The following is a 22,343-nucleotide window of genomic DNA, read 5'->3' as shown; positions in this document are numbered from 1 at the left end:
TTGTTAACATCGAGTATAGATTTAAGTGTGAGGAAGTCATTTCTGAAAGTATTTGTATGGAGTGTAGCCATGTATGGACGACAAATAGTTTGGACAAGAAGAGAACAGAAGCTTTCGAAATGTGGTGCTACTGAAGAATGCTGAAGATTAGATGGGTAGATCACATAACTAATGAGGAGATATTGAATAGGATTGGGCAGAAGAGAAGTTTGTGGCACAACTTGACCAGAAGAAGGGATCGGTTGGTAGGACTTGTTCTGAGGCATGAAGGGTTCACCAATTTAGCATTGGAGGGCAGCGTGGAGGGTAAAAATCGTAGAGGGAGACCAAGAGATGAATACACCAAGCAGATTCAGAAGGATGTAGGTTGCAGTAGGTACTGGGAGATGAAGAAGCTTGCACAGGATAGAGTAGCATGGAGAGCTGCATCAAACCAGTCTCAGGACTGAAGACCACAACAACAACAACAATTAGGCGGCGAGGAAATCAACAATACCCCAATACCCCAACTGGTGGACTAATGTGTGAGCACCACCAAAAGAGGCGTCCAGTTGTGGAAAGAGGTGTTTGATTGAGATCCGTCTATCACCTAGAATGGGAGTGTCCGCACGTTCCAACATTGCAGGACTCACAGATGTGTGCGGCAGGTCGGACGCGGGAGATCGTACAGTTTTGCGAGACCTTGTTGCGACGATAACAGACGCCCCTCTCAACGACTCGGCGTGTTTTTCTTCATTGCCAGATCTCCCTAAACAATCAGCTAGCGCCTGAATATTTGCAATGTCCTGATTTTCCGCCAAAAGAATCTCAATGCCAGATAGCTGCTTGGAAAGCATCTCCATTACAGAAGCCATTTTGTAGGCTACGTATAGTGCCGTCATCTATCGGAACTTCATGAGATTATAAGGGCTTACGCGGGATGGTTTCACGATGTCCCACAGCAAATAAAAAAAACAGAACTCGTTCGTCGAAAGTTTCGGCCATGCACCTAAGCTGATGCATTGTTTTCCATGTTATTAGTCTGCACTAGCTTGGTGCTCGCTGCTTCGCTCGCGGAGGCTGTATGGTCTGCACGATTTTTCTGTTTTTCTTTAATCGCATTTTTATGCTGCTCACAAACTGCAATACCTTTTAAACTTTTCACGCTCTCGAATGTGGTTCTGATCATAGAAGTTTCTGGTAGCTAGAGTCCAAAGTTTTCGTTAACAACACCTTTCGCGTTCTTGTGTGATACATCCATGCAAACTTTCATACCTTAACGAATATTTTTTATATGTAATCGAAAAGTGAAATGCTAATTTTCGTCGATTTAACTTTAAAAACTATCTGATGTAACGACATATTTTCTTTAAAACTTTCTTCACCTATTTCAACCTCTTAGCAGTTGAATTTCCAAAAACAATTAAACGCGAATTATTTTTATATCTAACCGAAAATTCAACTATTAATTTTCATAGATACAGCTTTATAGCTTTATAAATTCTTCAGTACTTCTTTAATAATGATTTATGTTTAAAAAGACTTTGACCCACTATTTTGCCCCTTAATGGTTGACTTCCCCGTTAGTGGCTGAATTTCCAAAGATGTTGAAAAACATATTTTTTGGCTCAACTTTGAAATACAGAAAAGTCTTGATAGCTCAGTTCCTTATTAAGCGTTTCGCGTTTCAAAATTTCATCGTCAGATCGAAGATGCAGATGCAGATAATGCAGTGCTAGCTTTGTTTATCGTTGCTATTGCTCTGCTCTGCATCAACAACACTAGCACTGAAGCACTGTTGTGAGCTACCCACCGACTAAACAGTTCAACTACGGTCGACAGCCTCATGCTGTGCTCAGCTTTGGATACCTTCAGTCCCGCCCCCTGTTGCCATTCGCAGACAATATTGTGTGGTTCGGTGGTAGGCAACATGTCGGATCTCGAATACCGTAAACATCATTGACCTCTTGGAACGGCCGGCTGGAGTGACCGTGTGGTCCTAGGCGCTACTGTCTGGAGCGGAGAACTTAGAACTACTTAAACCTAAGTAACCTAAGAACATCACACACATCCATGCCCGAAGCAGGATTCGAACCTGCCACCGTAGTGGTCGCGCGGGTCCAGACTGAAGCGCTTAGAACCGCTCGACCACTCCGGCCGGCAGCGAGTCATTTTAAGGGCGCGTATACATCATTTCTGTGTGTGTTTGGTTACTTTCTACCCAACCGTGATAAAGTGACAGTTTTAGTGACCTGTAGTGAATGACATGTTTCTTTAATGTAATATTTATTTCAGATGTTGTTGTTATTCTACAATTGCAGCGGACTGTTATGTGTGCGTGCGTGCGTGAGTGTGTGTGTGTGTGTGTGTGTGTGTGTGTGTGTGTGTGTGTGTGTGTCAAAAGTACGGAGTGTAACGCATCAGTGCAAATATTTTCACATGTGGAACTTCAATATGTACACACGTCAGTGTGTCGGTTGTCAGTTTCTCTGCGTGGAACAGTTTTCCCACAAACACTTCACAAACTTTACGACGTGATGCCTTCCGCACGGTCATAACGACACGACTAGCTGAACTAGGCCTTTCGGTACGGACTAACCGTACTGCGTCGATGTATCCACACTGAAACACCTGACCTGCTGCCCAGGGGAAAATAAGCATAACAGCTTGCTCCTGCGACACGTACTTGCAGGAAAACATAAAAACAAATCACTCCTAATAGCTGTGATTATTATTCTGAAAGTAAATACTGATGTAATGTTGTTCACTACACGATCCTCAGCCACCATTAGGAATATCTGCACTTATTTCTTTACACCCTATGTATACACATTATTATAGCAGGCTAAGTAACTTTACTGAAAGGCACACTACACTTCAAACTGTCGTGGATGCATGACATATCTTTCAGCACGGTCTCCAGGCCTCTGTAAACGATGTTCAGAACGTTCAACCAACCGTTCAATTCCTCGACGAGTCAAAGTCCTCACCATTGGAAAATCTGTGATTTCTGCCAAACAGTTCCTCGATTTCTTGGTCGTTGTCGTCTGTGGCCGATGTCGATGGCATTCCACCCCTATCAGTATCAGTATCACCAACGCCCCTGCGGCCTTGTTCAAATTACTGCCACCATTTCACTACTGCTACACGCGAAATTGCTTTTGGTCTGTAAACAGCAAGAATTTCATTGTGAATCTGTGTCCAAATTATGCGTTTTTCTCACCATCATCATACTTTCCCGCGTACTTCAACTCTGGAGTTCGTTTCCACTTGTTGCCCCCTTTCATTCCCACACTGTGATGCACCTATTACCCGAACCGCAGCACAACTGTGTCCCTACGAAACAAAGAACATGTTCTCTCTTCTGACAACGTGCCAATGTTGTTGCACAATGGTCTTAACGTGGAACGAAATTCCCTCACACAAATACTGCTGTGCAATACTTAAGGACGAAATTAACATTCGCATGATGTGGTACAGCCAAGTAACACAGCTCGATGAAAGTTAGATCATACTAAGAAAGAACTGCTACAGTATAATACAGAAGGTAAATGAAAGAAATGCAATGAGACGAACAGAAAATGAGACTTTTATTCAAAGACGGTAATCACACTGACATCACCGCGATTCATGGCAGCCTGGACATTAGACAACGCGGGACTTCGAACTTAATAAATTGTGTGATCATCACTGATGACACCGCGTGCTCTGCAGCTTGCTCCTGCTGGCTACAATGTTGGGAAGGAGTTCTTGTTGTGAGCGTGCCGTTCCTTCACAATAGTCATGGGCAAGTGATGGATGGCCATTGATGGATATGGACGTACTGGAGTACGTCTTCCTGACGCATCTCGAATGCGCTAGATGGGATTTCAGTCAGAGACAACGGGCAGTCCAGTCCATTCGCCGAATATAATTTCGTTCCTAAAGCTCTTCAAAAATGTGTGAAATCATACGGGACCTAACTGCTAAGGTCATCAGTCCCAAAGATAACACACTTCTTAACCTAAATTATCCTAAGGACAAACACACACACCCATGCCCGAGGGAGGACTCGAACCTCCGCCGGGACCAGCCGCTCAGTCCATGACTGCTGCGCCTAAGACCGCTCGGCTAATCCCGCGCATCCTAAAGCTTTTCCATCTGCAATGTTCGATGTGGTCACACATTGTCATCCATAGCAATGAAGTCAGGGAAGAATGCGCTCCTGAAATGACGCACATAGGGAAGGAAAACAGTGCCACAGAGACGATGACTGGTGAGAGTATCGCGTTTAAGATTTGGATGTGAGTACGCCTCCCCACATCGTAACACTCGGATCACCAAAACGATCATATTCGATAATACTGGACGTACCTTGATTGGACAATAGCTAGGAACACGTAATCCATCCTGGAAGTTTCTCGACATGATCTTTTGGTTGTCCACGTGTTACGGTGTGGGAAGGCATAAGGTTGCATAGGCATGCCGACCTCAAAATCTTTGAAGACGGCAACTGACTGTCGTTACAGTGGCACCTTACTCCTTTCCTATGTGCGTCTTTTCAGGGGTGCATTCGGCTCTACTTTATGGATAAGAATGGACGACATCATCGAACTGTTCAGGTAGTGAAGCTCTTGAAACGAGAAGATGTTGGGCGAATGGTTTAGCGAGCCCGTTTCCTGAATCCCACCGAGCAAATGTGAACGTGTCGGGGAGGCGTTCTGCAGCACGCGCAAATGCACCGATGACCGCCTACATTATCAACGGCACTGCTGCTTTCTCAGCAGCATTACGGCCAGCATAGGAGCATACTGCAGTACATGCACAGACGTCCAGTGTCACCGCGCACCCTACTAAGAACCAGGTCCCGCATTTTGTAATGTCCAGGCTATCATGAATCGCGGTGACTCCAGTGTAATTATTGTGTAAATAAAAAAATCATTTCTGTTTGTCTCATTGCGTATTTCCTTCAGTTCCGTGCTATTCTGTAGTATTTCTTCCTGTGTATGGTCCAAGTATTATTGAGCTATGTTACTTGTCAGGCCGCCCTGAGTGGCCGAGATGTTCTAGGCGCTTCAGTCTGGAACCGGATGACCGCTACGGTCCCAGGTTCGAATCCCGCCTCGGGCATGGATGTGTGTGATGTCCTTAGGGTTAGTTAGGTTTAAGTACTTCTAAGTCCTAGGGGACTGATGACCTCATATGTTAGGTCCCATTCTGCTAAATTCCTCACACACAAATAAAGAAAAGATGTTATGTGGACATGTGTCCGGAAACGCTTAATTTCCGTGTTAGAGCTCATTTTAGTTTCGTCAGTATGTACTGTACATCCTGGATTCACCGCCAGTTGGCCCAGTTGAAGGAAGGTAATGTTGACTTTGGTGCTTGTGTTGAGATGCGACTCATTGCTCTACAGTACTAGCATCAAGCACATCAGTACGTAGCATCAACAGGTTAGTCTTCATCACGAACGTGGTTTTGCAGTCGGTGCAATGTTTACAAATGCGGAGTTGGCAGATGCCCATTTGATGTATGGATTAGCACGGGGCAATAGCCGTGGCGCGGTACGTTTGTATCGAGACAGATTTCCAGAACGAAGGTGTCCTTACAGGAAGACGTTCGAAGCAATTGATCGGCGTCTTAGGGAGCACGGAACATTCCAGCCTACGACTCGCGACAGGGGAATACATTTCCTGTAACAAAGTGTTTGAAGTCACACCGGTACGTTCTGTTGCTGTGTGTTTCCATTCCATGATTAATGTGATTTGAAGAGAAGTAATAAAATGAGCTCTAACATGGAAAGTAAGCGTTTCCGGACACATGTCCACATAACATATCTTCTTTATTTGTGTGTGAAGAATGTTTCCTGAAAGTTTGGCCCTACCTTTTTGTAACACCCTGTATATATGAGCATATATATGCCAAATGGCCGGCCTTTAAAATTGCTACACCAAGAAGAAATGCATTCCTTGGACAAATATATTATACTATAACTGGCACGTGGTCACGTTTTCACGCAATTTGGGTGCATAGATCCTGATAAATCAGTACCCAGAACAACCACCTCTGGCCCTAATAACGGCCTTGACACGCCTGGACATTGAGTCAAACAGAGCTTGGGTGGCGCAGTGTGTTGAAGCTGCATGGGCAGCTGTACCTACAGCTGCCCATGCAGCTTCAACACAATACCACAGTTCATCAAGAGAAGTGACTGGCATATTACGACGAGCCAGTTGCTTGGCCATCATTGACCAGACGGTTTCAATTGGTGAGAGATCTGGAGAATGTGCTGGCCAGGGCAGCATTTTCTGTATCCAGGAAGGCCCTTACACGACCTGCAACATGCGGTCGTGCATTATCCTGCTGAAATGTAGGGTTTCGCAGAGATCGAATGAAGGGTAGTGCCACGGGTCGTAACACATCTGAAATGTAATGTCCACTGTTCAAAGCGCCGTCAATGCGAACAAGACGTAACCGAGACGTATAACCAATGGCGCCCATACAGTCACTCCCGGTGATACGCCTGTATGGCGATGACGAATACACCCTTCCAATGTGCGTTCACCGCGAGGTTGCCAAAGACGGATGCGACCATCATGATGCTGCAAACAGAACCTGGATTCATCCGAAAAAATGACGTTTTGCCATTCGTACACCTACGTTCGTCATTGAGTACACCATCGCATGCGCTCCAGTCTGGAATGCAGCGTAAGGGTAACCGCAGCCATGGTCTCCGAGCTGATAGTCCATGCTGCTGCAAACGTCATCGAACTGTTCGTGCAAATGGTTGTTGTCTTGGAAACATCCCCATTTGTTGACTCAGGGATCGAGACGTGGATGTACGATCCGTTACAGCCACGCGGATAAGATGCCTTTCATCTCGGCTGCTAGTGATACGAGGCCGTTGGGATCCAGCACGGCGTTTCGTATTACCATCCTGAACCCGCCGATTCCATATTTTGCTAATGCTCATTGGATCTCGAACAACGCGAGCAGCAATGTCGCGATACGATAAACCGCTATCGCGATAGGCTACAATCCGACCTTTATCAAAGTCGGAAACGTGATGGTACGCATTTCTCCTCCTTACACGAGGGATCACAAAATCGTTTCACCAGGCAACGGCGGTCAACTGCTGTTTGTGTATGAGAAATCGGTTGGAAACTATCCTCATGTCAGCACATTGTAGGTGTCGCCAACGGCGCCAACCTTGTGTGAATGCTCTGAAAGTCTAATCATTTGCATATCACAGCATCTTCTTCTTGTTGGTTAAATTTCGTTTCTGTAGCACGTCATCTTCGTGGTTTAGTAGTTTTAGTGGCCAGTAGTGTATATATATAGAGAGAGAGTGTCTGTGTGTATAGTTGTGTGAGAAAAGGATTTGCTGCGCTGCCTGCAGGACAGCACGGCTCTGATAGTTCCGTGGCTGGCGGTGCAGACAGTGACGGTACTGCTGGAGCTGCTCATCTTCTGCAGCCAGATTGCCACGGTAGGCCTCCACATGGGCCGCTTTGATGTACTCACCACAGGTAGGTGTTCTCGTGCCCTCAGTGGATCCACACTTCGCTTTCTGGCTATCGAGTAGTTCTTCCACAGCTTCCCAATAAGATATCTTCCTTTCCATCTTAATACTTTGCTACGAAAACTTAGCACTATATCGTCTATAAATTAAAAGCCACGACTGAAGATCGAAGTCCTGACCTTTGGATGTATTCCAGATAAAAAATCCAAAGGTACCGCCTTCGATACTCAGTATGTCCTATGATTTTTTTCTGGATCCGATGTCATGACCTTTATCTTCTTCTGTGATTTGCTAATGCGATTTGCAGTCCTCATTAAACTGTAGGCCTCTCAGAGTAATTCAGTTCAGCACAGAGACAGACACGCGCGCGAGCGCGCTCACACACACACAACCACCGACTGCCAAAGCCCAACGACCTTGCACACAACAAATCGACATTCGAGAAAATTTCCTAAATTGTAATACCTAATCGGAATTCGAAGCTTATAACAAGTTATTAGAAACCCTCACTTGTCGCTGTGGTCTTCAGTTCGAAGACTGGTTTGATGCAGTTCTCTAATGCTTTCTATGCAAGTCTCTTCGCCTGGGCATAACTGCCGCAACTTAAACCTATTTGATTCTACTTACTATAGTCAGGCCTTCTCCTACAATTTTTGCCCCACACACTTGTCTCTATTACCAAATGGACAGCTGCTCAGGATGTGTCCTATCAAGCGATCCTTTCTTTAAGTCTAGTTGTACCATACATTTTTCTTCTCTTCTATTCCACTCAGTACAACTCCATTTCTTATCCGATCTACTCACCTAATCTTCAGCATTCTTCTGTCGCACCAAATTTTAAAAGCTTCTCTCCTCTTCTTGTCTGAACTGTCCGTAAAAGGCTACACTCTAGACAAATACCTTTAGAAAATATTTATTAGCACTTAAATTAATATTACATGTTGAAAAATTTCTCTTTTCGTAAGCATTTTTCTGACTGTTGCTAGTCTCCATTTTATATACTCTCTACTTCAATCATCATCAATTATTTGCTGCACAAATGGAAAAGTAATCTGTTACTTTTTCTATCTCTTTTCCCAATGAAATTCCCTCAACATGATGCGATTTAATTTGACAACACTCCATTACCCAATTTTACTTTTTTTATTTTCATCTTATAACATATTTTTAAAACACTATCAATTCCGTTTAACCGATATTTCAAGTCTTTTGCCATCCCTGACAGAATTATTATGTCACTGAGACAACACAAAGTTCTGTTTATTCTCCTTGATCTTTAATTCCGTTTCCGACATTTCTTGAGTGCTTGTTCAATGTACAGATTGAATAACAACGGGATAGACTAGAAGACTTCCTCATTCTTTCCTCAGCTAAATCCCTCTTCATGTCCTTGGACTCTGATTCTGTACAAGTTTTAGATAATCTTTCGCCTTCTATTTCATCCATGCTATTTTCAGAGTTTCAACTCACGTAATAAAGTGAATAGTTTAATCGCATGGAATTAAGACGCAAGAGGTTATTATCCAAATATGTTTTAATTAGAAAAGTAACCAACTAGACTGATAATGGTATTGGTCGACAAAAGGATAACACTCTTTTCCAAAAACGTGTTATTCAAACAGTGGTTTGGCCTACCTTAGAAGCATGCAGTGTGAAGTTAGGTTACGAAACGTGTAGTCAGAATAATTACCTTTTTTATAGTAAAAATATGCTCACTATGTTGCACAAAATAATCAGACACAATGTGCAATAACTTGAAAAGTTGTGCATGGAAAACTCAACACTCCTATTTTTTACATTTATAAAACTGTTCCTTATATGCAGTGATTAACACATTAGCACTTGATAGAAAGTACCACGTTTCTGGATGACGAGAAACCGAGACGACGAAGATGAAGACATGACATACATGATATAAAAATTCTCAGTGTTATTTATACTGCCAAAACTAATCTTTATATTAATAACAGTGAATTGTAGGATGTAAAAGTAATGTGATCCGTTCTTTTTAGAAATTGCATCAACTGCTCATAACTTTTGATTGCCATAGGAAATTTCCATTATAAATAGATTTTCACTTGAATTTTCTGTTAAGGACTATTGAAATTATTTACGCTTATCGTTTTTGGCTTTCATTAATGCGATCGATACGTATATGAGTTCAGGCCTCAATAGAGGGAGATTTTATTAAAACAATCTACTCGGACTTCATTTCGCCCATATCTAACCTTAGTAAGGCTCAGTGTTTCGGCTGGTTTCATGCGGTCATCTGTCTTCTCATAGCTTTTGCAGGTCGTTTCATTTATATGTAACAATAACAACCAACTTCACCTAGAATCTCTTTTGGATATTCAGTCTTCTTCTGCATCTATTATTTTTCCCTTAGATTGTTCCTTCCAGCGCCATATCAACTATATCTGGATGCCACAGTAGATGTCCCGTGAATCTGTTCCTTCTTCTGATAGCATACTATCCTAGACCTGTTTCCTTTTCTAGAACTCAGCATCACCTTTGTCTCTGCTCTGTTTGTTCTAAAGCCACATCCGTGCTAAATACACAGTCTGACAACAAAAATGAAACGCCCAGAACATTTGCTCGTCTCCAACGAAACAAACTTCATGGACTGAGAGAGTATGTGATGTTACTTCAATGATTACAAAATAGTCATATTTATAAATAACTTGGCAGTATGAGCTGCATTATTAGTATGTCGTTACACCCAACTTATCCGTCCCCCTCCCTCCCTCCTCCCACTTGGACTTGATGCTTGTACTGATTCGTATGAGAAGAGTGACATAAAGCCTTTGTTTCTCCTCTAGAGGCAAGCCGATCCACAGCTTTTCTGTTGGTCCTTGATAAGCTGAAAACTACCACTGGGATGGATCTGATGTTCGAGCTGGTGTCAGATACGTTCTGTCAAGGAGTGATCTGGGGATTTTCCTCTCCACTGGAGCACCTGAATGTCATGCAGAGAGTTCATAGAGACGCGTGTCATGTGAGGACGAGCAATGTTCTGTTGGAGAATACCGGTGTGCCGTCAGAGTTCCTTCAGTAACTAACAGACGTGGCCGGCAGCGGTGGTCTCGCGGTTCTAGGCGCGCAGTCCGGAACCGTGCGACTGTTACGAGCGCAGGTTCGAATCCTGCCTCGGGCATGGATGTGTGTGATGTCCTTAGGTTAGTTAGGTTTAAGTAGTTCTAAGTTCTAGGGGACTGATGACCATAGCAGTTGAGTCCCATAGTGCTCAGAGCTATTTGTACCATTTTAACAGACGTGACCTGAATTCGTCCGATGGCTCCCCACTCCAGGAATAACACCTCTCCAATACTTTGGAACAACGGTATCTCCAGACTCGCAGACGATCGTCGTCTGGGCACTGCAGACCCCCATTCATCGCTAAACACCGTGCAACGCCATTTATCAACAGTCCATGCGACCTGCTCTTAGTAACACTCAAAACTCTGAACGTATGTGATATACTGTTAATGGCAGCCTACGCATGGGACGGCAGTTCTCTAGTCCCATCCTGCTAGTTTCCGACCAGTGGTGAAGAACAGCACGGAATATTGTAGGGAGACCATTACTTGGTATCAGATGGCAGGAGGAAATGTGAAGGGGTTACGATGTGCAAGGCGCACTATACGGTGGTCCTCCCTTGTGGTGGTCAGCCGTGTTCGACCGGAACTTCGACAACGGTTACACGTGCCTTCAAGTTTCCATGCAGTCAAACTCGGGCGACTGTCACATCAGAATGCCCTAGAAATCTGGATACTGCACGATTCGATCAGCTGGCACAGTGGAGATCCACAGTGAGGCCCCTTTGAAATACTATTAGGTGCTGATCATAGTATCTCAGACAAGTACGTAGCATCTCCGTGTCTTTCTCACTGACCATACAACAACGTATGATGCTGTTCACTCGCCTTATATAGCCTACAATGTCTAGTAGCTACACTAAAAGAGAATAACACAAATGTACTCTGGTGACCTTTCTACTTGCCGCTTGTCATTGCAGATATAATCATTTGCGATTTGTGTACACGTACAAAGTCAGATTGACATCCACTCATGTCTTCTGGCTGCTTCACTTTTTTTGTCAGGCAGTGTACGTTGTTCACCTCTTTCAATATGTCCACTAAGTCTTTTTTAAATCCGGACATCCGCTCGGAATGGCAGCGCGATTTGAGGCGCCAAGTCACGGATTGCGCGTCCCCTCTCGCCGGAGGTTCGAGTCCTCCCTCGGGCGTGGTTCTGTGTTGTCCTTATCGTAAGTTAGTTTCCGTAGTGTGTAAGCGCAGGGACCGATGAGTTCAGCAGTTTGGTCTCTCAGGAATTCTCACACATTTGAACATTGGAAATCCGGCCAGTTTTATGAATGACACATTAATCATAAAAATAAATTTCCGTGAAATTCCTCTGGGTATCACAACGCATTACATCGCAAAAATGTGAATTAACGAATCCGCAATGCTCGTAACGTACAGATATTTATCGTTTATTTGCCTTGTTGTCAACATGTACAGCCCAATAAATTTCTTTCCGTTCTGTTGATTGTTCTTACGTTCACACTTCACAGGAATGTTTCGTTGTAGAAGTAGATTCTTTTTGCAATGCTTTCCATGTTTCTACATATTCATCACATATAAATCCTTGCTTATTTAACACCCCAAGTACGCAACGCTGACTTTCTGTTTCCAAATCTCCCCCCCCCCCCCCCCATGTTTTTTATGTTCGTGTTTCTCTTCCCTTAAGATCGCCGCTGCATTAATCTTTATAAAAATTGTCTTAATATCATAAACTACATATCTTTTCTTCAGTTCCCTCAACATTATTAGTCTGTGTTCACCAGATAATGGTATATTCTAAGCCAACCGAACAATCTGATATTTCTAAAGCCCACTGTTACAATGTTGTACTTCCTTCTTGCTTGGCACGTTTCTGTATCACACCTTACAAATAAATACTAAACGACGTGCTGATTAATACATCAAATAATCATCGAGAGTGTAAGGAACAAAGTTGGCTGTAGAGAAATCACTAAGCGAGTGCTTTGATTAAGTACTCCAGACATATTAGAAATGGATCTCATACTGTCATACCAGCTTGGATACTATTTTAAGCGAATTCAGAATACTAAGCTAACATTACATTATTTGAATTTCATACGTGACAACTGAGGAAACAAACACGAGGCCTACGTCGTTTACAGCAACGTAGAATTTTTCAAATTCACGGCTCAGTAGTTGTTCTTCGAATATAGCGGGAGGGGGGAGCTGGGGTCGGACGTCACGATGCACTGAGTTTTTAGTACGATATTGCAGTGCCTGTGTTATTCAGAAGTATGATGTAAATGTCCTTTCGAACGTGCATGCATGTCCGAAGGAACACGCACTGCGGCCAATGTAGCCGTTATTAAATACATTACGTGTATTCGCAGTTGCGAATCTTGACAATCATCAGCTGCATAATGGAATAATTACGATGAAAATTTGTGTCGCACTGGAACTCGGACCAGGATTTTCCGATTATTGCGAGCTATCGCTTTATCATTTTTCTTTCTTTCTTTCTTTCCTCCTCTTTAGCCAGCCCCACCTTGCTTTTGGCAATATATGTCTTCTCGGCTCTCCTTCATCGCCTTTAAACAAAGCATTTTCAAAACGTAAAATTAAAAATTATGTCTCCTGCATCAAATGAAAAATATGCCTTGTCTTCCACCATTTTTAGCAGAAAAGACTGAAACTGACTGATGTACTTGTTGCATCAAATCGAGGGCTGAATGTATGGAGGGAACTGGGAGAACCTAACGTACAGCTATTGTCGCAGCAAACTAAATAGAAGTGACGCACTTGGGTAAGGAAGCCTTGAAATAAAATCGAATGGTGGAATCCATACTACCAGTAACTGATATTGCATTGTGCACTGGACTGGAAACAAATCATCCGAGGATCCTTTCGCAATTAAGACGAAAAATAAAAAGCGGGCACATACCACAGCACAAGGAAAAGGGTAATGACAGATCTCGCCCATACCTTAATCATCCAGATATGACATCTCGTCTGGACTGAGGTAAACCCCACGTTCAATCGTGCGTTGTTCTGTCGTCGTTTCTTAATTCTAGCTTGTCCTACCCGTGTGGGGTTTATAGTCGCACATCTTGGAGGCATCTTTTTAAAAGATTGGGAATTTTTACAACAGCCTCACAATACATCTACTCACTAATGAAATTTGTTCTTAACATCATGGACCAGTTTAAAAACAACAGTGATATTCATGATTATAATACCAGAAAAAAGAAAGACTTACACTATCCTTTGCTCAACCTGTCTCTGGCACAGAAAGGGGTAAAATATGATGCTATAAAAATTTTCGACAAATTACCAGATGAATAAGGTGTCTGACAGGCAGCAGTAATAGCTACAAAAATAAATTGAAATCGTATCTCCTTGACAGCTCGTTCTATACCATAGTCACCTAACATTACCGCTGGATGTATTTCGTAAACCACATAAAATACTGACGAATCGATTCCACAGACCGAACGTGAGGAGAGGAGCTAGTGTAATACAAACCATACAAAAATGCACGGAAGTATGTTTTTTAACACAAAGTTACGTTTTTAAATGGGTCCCCGTTAGTTTTGTTAGCGCATCTGAACATATAAACAAATACGTAATCAGTGCCGTTTGTTGCATTGTAAAATGTTAATTACATCCGGAGATATTGTAACCTAAAGTTGACGCTTGAGTACCACTCCTCCGCTGTTCGATCGTGTGTATTGGAGAGCACCGAATTACGTAGGGATCCAAAGGGAACGGTGATGGACCTTAGGTACAGAAGAGACTGGAACAGCACATTACGTCCACATGCTAACACCTTTTTATTGGTCTTTTTCACTGACGCACATGTACATTACCATGAGGGGTGAGGTACACGTACACACGTGGTTTCCGTTTTCAATTGCGGAGTGGAATAGAGTGTGTCCCGACATGTCAGGCCAATACATGTTCAATGTGGTGGCCATCATTTGCTGCACACAATTGCAATCTCTGGCGTAATGAATGTCGTACACGCCGCAGTACATCTGGTGTAATGTCGCTGCAGGCTGCCACAACACGTTGTTTCATATCCTCTGGGGTTGTAGGCAAATCACGGTACACATGCTCCTTTAACGTACCCCACAGAAAGAAGTCCAGAGGTGTAAGATCAGGTGAACGGGCTGGCCAATTTATGCGTCCTCCACGTCCTATGAAACCCCCGTCGAACATCCTGTCAAGGGTCAGCCTAGTGTTAATTGCGGAATGTGCAGGTGCACCATCATGCTGATACCACATACGTCGACGCGTTTCCAGTGGGACATTTTCGAGTAACGTTGGCAGATCATTCTGTAGAAACGCGATGTATGTTGCAGCTATTTGGGCCCCTGCAATGAAGTGAGGACCAATGAGGTGGCCACCAATGATTCCGCACCATACATTTACAATCCACGATCGCTGTCGCTCTACCTGTCTGAGCCAGCGAGGATTGTCCACGGACCAGTAATGCATGTTCCGTAGATTCACTGCCCCGTGGTTTGTGAAACCCGCTTCATCGGTAAACAGGTAGAACTGCAACGCATTCTCTGTTAATGCCCATTGACAGCATTGCACTCGATGATTAAAGTCATCACCATGTAATTGCTGACACATGAAACGGGTGAAAGCGGTGACGATGCAGTATGCGCATGACACTACTTTGACTCAGTCCACCGGCTCTCGCCTTGTCCCGTGTACTCATGTGTGGGTTCATGGCAACAGCAGCTAACACACCAACTGCACCCGCTTCTCCTGTGACGGGCCTGTTACTGACCCGTTTGCGTGCTACGACCATACCTGTTGCGTACAGTTGGCGGTAGATGTTTTGCAATGTGCGGCACGTTGGATGCTCTCTGTCCGGGTACCGTTATGCATACACACTGCAGGCTTCAGCTGCATTTCGTCTACACTCGCCAAAGATGAATATCATCTCCGCCTTTTCAGAGTTCGAATACACCATGGTCACAGTTCCTACAACACTACACTATCACAGACGTCTGGTAACACGGTGTTCTGCAGTTGGTCTGCGTGCGGAGACGAATGCAGAATAACAATAGCAGCAAGCGCTACATGCGGACACTGCGACAGCTAGACCAAACGACAACAGTGCACTGCAGCCACACTCGTAAACACGGTCGTCATCCTAAACATGTCCCTGCAGATGCTGCTCGCCGAGCGTGGCCCGTGTTTGTTACAACACGCAACTGAACGTCGGAGGTTTCAAGCGGCAACTTTAGGTTACAATATCTCCGGATGTAATTAACATTTTACAATGCAACCAACGGCACTGATTACGTATTTGTTTATATGTTAAGATGTGCTAACAAAACTAACGTGGTTCCATTTAAAAAAACGTAGGTTTGTTTTAAAAAACATACTTCCGTTCATTTTTGTATGGTTTGTATTAAACAATTACACTAGCCCCTCTCCTCACGTTCGGTCTGTGGAATCGGTCCGTCAGTATTTGATGTGGTTTACGAAACATATCCAGCGGTAACGTTAGGTGACTCACCCTATATATATATATATATATATATATATATATATATATATATATATGTGTGTGTGTGTGTGTGTGTGTGTGTGTGTGTGTGTGTGCGCATTTCTTGTGCATTTGACACGTTCCACATCATAACGGCTACCGTACCGTGCGATTGATCAATGGAACGCGCAACCAACTAACTAACTAACTATGACCATCCGACTGCGTGGCAGCTCCCGAAGCGCACTCAATAAATAACTGGAGAAATATTGTCTATATTTAGGGTTGCAGATAATCTTGCAATGTCGTTCCTGCAAGTAGTTTCAGAAGTTTAAAGTGTCCTTAGGTCCGCCTTGAAATAAATAATGCACTGCGCGTCCACTAAGCCACGTCACAGCATTAGTTTTGGTACGTGTCTTATTGGGAATAAGAGTCTCAAGTTCAACATGGTCTGGTGTCTCTCGAAGAAACTACGCCAACATCTGCTTCACGAAACGCCACACGGTGGCCGACTGGCCGCAGCTAAGGTGGTACTCATCGTTGTCTTGGATTCCACAGCCCATGTATAGTGCTGAATGCGCCATATGGATCGCTCCCTTGCCGTTAAGTGACTGCGGTGTCCAAAGTAACATGGTGAATCGTTCGGCACACTACGTCCCAAAATATGTCCGGATGCTTCCTGTCTACCATGGTATTTTATCGTCCACGCTACGTAACACGTTACATTGCCAGTGAGGTCGCCATTCGGTCCGCTGGTAGGATGTGAGGTCTACTTATAAGACACCGATGTAGAAGAGTGATGGGGGGACGTGTTGTATCGTCAAAAGCGGCGTTAGGGAGAGCGAAATCAGGTCGTCTAATTACAAACCTGTCAAATTATCTGGAAGGCGATGCCATAAATTGACTAACGTGTTTAGAAATAGAGCGACCGCTCTGTCATAAACACAGACATGGCCAAGACGTCCCCGATCCGGCGGTAGTGTGAGTGTTTCATATTTGAAAAACCTGAACTCACAAAGGACCCAAAGGTCTCTACTATATGGCGAGCTAACATCTTCGATATAGGCAGTATCTGGGCGACGTGTCGGATGCATGAAGCGAAATCTATGTTGTCATACTGAGTCCTTTGTAGGATATCCAATGGCCGTAGATGATTGCACGCGATTCCTGTCCGGACATTTTGTAAATGTCGTTGGTAGTTTTGAGCAGCGGTGCGTCGTATATCACCAAGGAAATCAATGCCTAGGCGTTTCATGGTATCTCTGAGCTATAGGGGGGATAACACAGTTAACAGGCAGCCCGAACCCGATACTCATCGCCACTGATTTGGTGATACTGTTGATTACTCGAGGCCATGCCATATTTAGCGATCCAATCCAGTGCGTTACCGGTGTCGTCGCCGCTGCGGATCACAATCACCAGGCCGTCAGCATACGATTCAATCGAAATGTGTGACCTCATAACGTCATACTCGTTAGTCTTAGGCGCAAGCCCCATAATAGTGGATCGAGGGTCACAGCATAGAGCAATGGAGACAGGTGGCAGCCTTGGCGTACATATCGAGGAATCTTGAGTGGCGGCGTAGGCCGTTCGTTGACGATCACCTTGGAGTTCGCACCACGGAGGACTTGCATCACGAGAGACATAAATAGCAAGAGGTATCACATATCTCGGAGGACAGCTTCCAAATATTCATGGTCCACGTGGTCGAAGGCTTGACTGAAATAAGCTGGCGACAGTGCACCCTTCAGACGGCATGCCCTTGTCATTGGGATCAAGTCACGGTGTTCACTGAACCGACAGTCTGGAAAACATCTTGATGTCACAATTTACAATCGTCAGCGGGCGGTAATCTTGTACCCATGAACCACTGAACGGTTTTTTGAACTGCTATAATCAACCCTTCTACAAAGGTCGCACCGAGCGGCACGTCTGTAGACTGTAGTTCGCGACAGATGTCCGTCCATCGGGTAGTTAATAAATGTTGAAAAGTCCCGTAAAATTCTAAGGGGAAGCCGTCAGGGCCCAGAGACCTGTTTGCCGCGCCTCTATTATTTCTTCTTCCGAAATTTCTTCTGGCAAAGTCACGTCCATTGCATGGTGTCGTAAATCACATGAGAAACGTCTGGCAATTCCGTTGGATCAGAAGCCTGAGATGAAAAAAGCTGAGAATAGCAATTGTGGAATGTGCTGCCTAAGTGGAGTGGCGACGACCGTCCTCCATTTCGTTTCCTATCCAATCCTGCATCCGCTATCGGACTATGGCACCAGTTCCTCGACATAATCCATACCCGGAACTCGGGGAACTAACCCAAGACATGTGGATGATGGACATCTGGGAAAATTGTCGTGGCCATCGACCTGCCAGAATCACTCTTCCAGTCGCACTGACCAGATTAATGTTTCACGCACTCTTGCCTCTGAGACACAGGATGCGGAACTGTGGCCTGCCACCCTCTTGGACCACTCGTCTCACGTATGTGCCGTCACCTTTTGTCAGCCATGAGTGTGGAGAAACCTCAGTCCGTGGAAGTTAAACGTCATTTGCCTGGCTTACCTGAACTACTGCCAATCCATTGATGATACTAAGGGACCAAACTGCTTAGGTCATCGGTCCCTAGACTTACTTACTACTTAAACTAACTTACAACACACACACCCATGCCGATGGAGGACTCGAGTCTCCGGCAGGAGGGGCCACGCAGTCCGTGACACGACGCCTAAAATTCGTGTGAAATCCGCCTCTGTGCATATTCTGCGCCGATCCGTTGGTGGCTGGACTGCGGCATACCGGCCCTACGACGAACTTTTATGAACTATAGTCGAGGTCATGCGGTTTGGTGCAGACATACACTTGATTTCTAATGCAAGGTAATGCGGGACTGTGATACTATGAAACCATCTCCGGAACAACGAACGGTGACTCACTGTGCTAAGGCTCAGATCATCGCCCACACGCAACGATACTTCGAGCGGCCGTCGTCCGATAGAGGACGCAGGATATAACAAAGTCTTCGGATGCTAGGATGCAATTGAAGACACTCCTAAACATTAAATGGTCGTGGCAGCCTTGGAAGACCGACGCAACTTCTTCTTCAAATAAACGTGGACGTTCGCGACGTCTGTCCATGACAGAAGATACGTAGATATTGATAAGCCTCATACCCAGCACTGTGAGTGGCGACTCTCGAGCACCGGGGAAATAGTGAATGTCGTCCGCCACTATTCCTTCCCTTAGAAGTATAGCGATACCGCAGCCTGTGAGAGAGGCGTGGGACATGCATGTGTCATAGCCGCGCATGCCTGGAAAGTCGTCAACGTATGCTTCTGAAGAAAGGCTGTATCGATGACAGGAGCGTCCAGCATGTCCTGAAGCCAGGATAACTCAGCGCGCAGCCGCACAGTGTTGATGTTAATAGTCGCAACACGATAAGTTTGGAGTCTGTCCATCGCACCATTGGCCATCGGCAACACTGTAAGTGGTTACTTACGTCAGGGTGTCTCATCATAGTCACCGACAGTGGAATGCGATCAACACTGATGGCTGATGGCTGGTGTCCGGCATGACGTGCGATGAGCTTTCTTCACTATCGTCAGCCTAGTAGTCATATACTACCGTCAATCGCTGATAGGATACCCCAGTTATGGTTCTTTGTGCAGGCACCGTCAGACTGTCCATAGTCTGGTTCAGATCTTCGCAGTTGTCTGCTGGAGCACACCGCCGTTTTATGCGTTTTCGTGGGGAACGCTGTTTGCGGACATGTATTTCATAATCTAAATAGTGGTGGAGTTCTTTGGCTGCCCTGTTGTCGGGAAGAAAGATTGCATTCAGTACCACCCATGCGTCGATGTATAGCTTCTCATCCGTACCTTGTTGCGAGGTCTGCCTTTTGCTGTCTTCTAAAAGCGGTGCCATAGTAGTGTAGTGGTCCAGTACTTCTGACTCCACCACGATCACCCCGTTGGGAGCGTCTCACTGATGAGCGTGGTCAACCTCAGATGGGACAGCCGTCCAGGCAACCTCTGCGTAATTGACGGGGATGGTCGTGATTATAGGAGGAGTGATAATGTCACCTGTTGGCATTTGACCAAGTCGCTGTTGCAGACGCGTCGACCTGACGTGTCCTTCTTAGCCACAACCGGAGTAAGTACGTGGCTGTCCATCGTACACTGCAATCGCCCTATAGCCGCCGATGACGAAGTAGGTCGGCACGTGTTTCGTCAACTCAATTTTAATCTTTCGTAACCCGTTGAGGACTGGTTCTGTTGTAAAAGTGGTCCATTTTTCTGCCACATGGCTGACCACTTTGCCATAACGTTGGAAAGCTGCTGTGACGAAGTCCACTGGTACTTTGGAGGGGGGGGGGGGGAGTTCGAAAACTCGTAGCGTACCAAAGCCAAGTCCTGCATGATTGAAAGAGAATGCTCCAACATGACCATCGGAGTGTTCGAATTTCGGATTGTTCCGATTTTCGCGCACTTTTCTCTTGCATACTTCGTCACAAACTAAGGTGATGTAGACGACACTACTCGTAATAGAGAGATGGATTCCGATTGTGTCCCGTGGATATATTTTAATGTTACCACGTATGAAGTGTTCAGCTTCAGAAGCTCGCAGCAGTGCATGACCAGGTTAAAATCTAATCTTCACAGTGGTTTTATGAGTGTGCCACATAATGTCGGCCGTGACGGACGAGGTAGTAAACAACTACACGCACACGCGACTCCACAGACGGGATTGTTTAAACAGCACGTCCGCGCCACTCCACTACCGAAGCCTGGCTGACCCAGACTTCCATATGTCGTCAACCATTTGTCTGCAACATGCACTCGTAGATCCAGTATGTATGTTCCCGTACAGAGAATGTATTTCATAACGGCTGTAGTCGTCACAGTGCATGTTCCTAAGGACATGTATGAATGTCCGAAAGAACATTGCGTTGTACTTCTGAATAACACAGCCACTGGAATATCTTATTTATCCACAGACACCGGGCAAACGGCTTTAAATTAAAATTTCTCACCTGTACAGGAATATACATAACGAACGTAAGAGTGTAGGTTGTAGACACGTCGCTGACGACATATCCAAGGTTGGGTCTGGCTGTGATTCATGCTTGGATAGCCTAATGGGGTAAGGCAACCACCCTCGATAAGCTGTAAATCAGCATTCGACTCCCGGTTCGGATCAAATTTTCATTGTCGTCATTCCATTAAAAATTTGAAGATGAGGCAATTCCTTCCCCTTCTCAGGGAAGAGAAGCAAAATTCAGGAGGTCACTCTTCCTGCAACCTACGACATACAAACTGATAATTTCTTTGATGTACATTATTCCTCAATTCGCTTCCTAAGTCGCTTTTTATCTACACGACCAGTTACATGCCTCCATCTTCATTATCAGCTCTTATCTCTTATTTAAAAAATCTACACTATTAACTACCTTCACCAGTGAATCAAACTGGAATTAACAATGTGCTGTTTGCGATTAAGTCATTAGATATGGAGCATAATCTTGGACAGGACAAGGGAACCACCCCAGAATTCGCCTTAATAGACTTAGAGAAACTACATGAGATCTGACTGTGGTTGGCCGAGGCGGTATTTGAACTCCGCTCCCCACGAATACGAGTAGCGTGGTTCCACCGTTCATGCACTCAGTGAATGAAGGTCCAGTGACGACAGGTATTATAACGAATACTCGCGGCAGTAAGTTAAATGTTCGCGGCGGTAAGCAAATGACATGTGATCAATGGTCTATATTCAGGGTAGAATAGCTTGGCAAATGACTAACAAGTGACCTTTAAACATTGCTGCTGCAACGCTTTGTAGTGATTTTTTCGTACGTCTGGGTGTGTGTATGTGTGTATTTGTATACTTGTGCTGTTAATAATAAATCGTATGATCACATGAGGCTACATACGAGATACTCACTTCAACTTCCTTTTCTATATTCCAGTGCCTGATAAATAAATCACTTTGAAATGTTTGTCTATACGTAAAATAAGTTAGGAACAGCTTGGCGTAAAGCACCTAAATGTTTTACTTTTAGAAATATCTCATGATTGTAATGGAATGTCTTTTCACATGATAAATGATTTACACTTTCGTAGATTCACGTAGGGAAATACTTTCTGTGTGGTACGCTTACTATTGATTCAAAACTTTCTTAACTGTGAAAATCTCGTTACCTGAACAAAAAATAGTCGTGAAGCGGCAATTACAAGAATCTGTTTTACTACCGATATTAATCTCTGCAAAATGAATGAAATTAAATTGAGTTTAGTATGTTAACTAAAAAAATTAATTATA

General features: G+C 44.5%; 1 protein-coding gene across 1 annotated transcript in view; it reads left to right on the top strand.

Annotated features, from left to right (window-relative positions):
• Positions 1 to 22,343, top strand: part of LOC126323717 (uncharacterized) — a 93,751-nt gene that overhangs the window by 70,594 nt on the left and 814 nt on the right. Inside the window, exon 6 of the mRNA XM_049994712.1 lies at positions 7,358 to 7,487. Coding sequence (XP_049850669.1) covers positions 7,358 to 7,487 — 130 coding nt within the window. The remainder of the gene's footprint in view (positions 1 to 7,357; positions 7,488 to 22,343) is intronic.

This window comes from Schistocerca gregaria, chromosome 2 (genome assembly GCF_023897955.1).
Source record: "Schistocerca gregaria isolate iqSchGreg1 chromosome 2, iqSchGreg1.2, whole genome shotgun sequence".
Taxonomy (NCBI): Eukaryota; Metazoa; Arthropoda; class Insecta; order Orthoptera; family Acrididae; genus Schistocerca; species Schistocerca gregaria.
The sequence above is the reverse complement of the archived record's forward strand: the minus strand, read 5'-3'. Positions and strand labels throughout refer to the sequence as shown.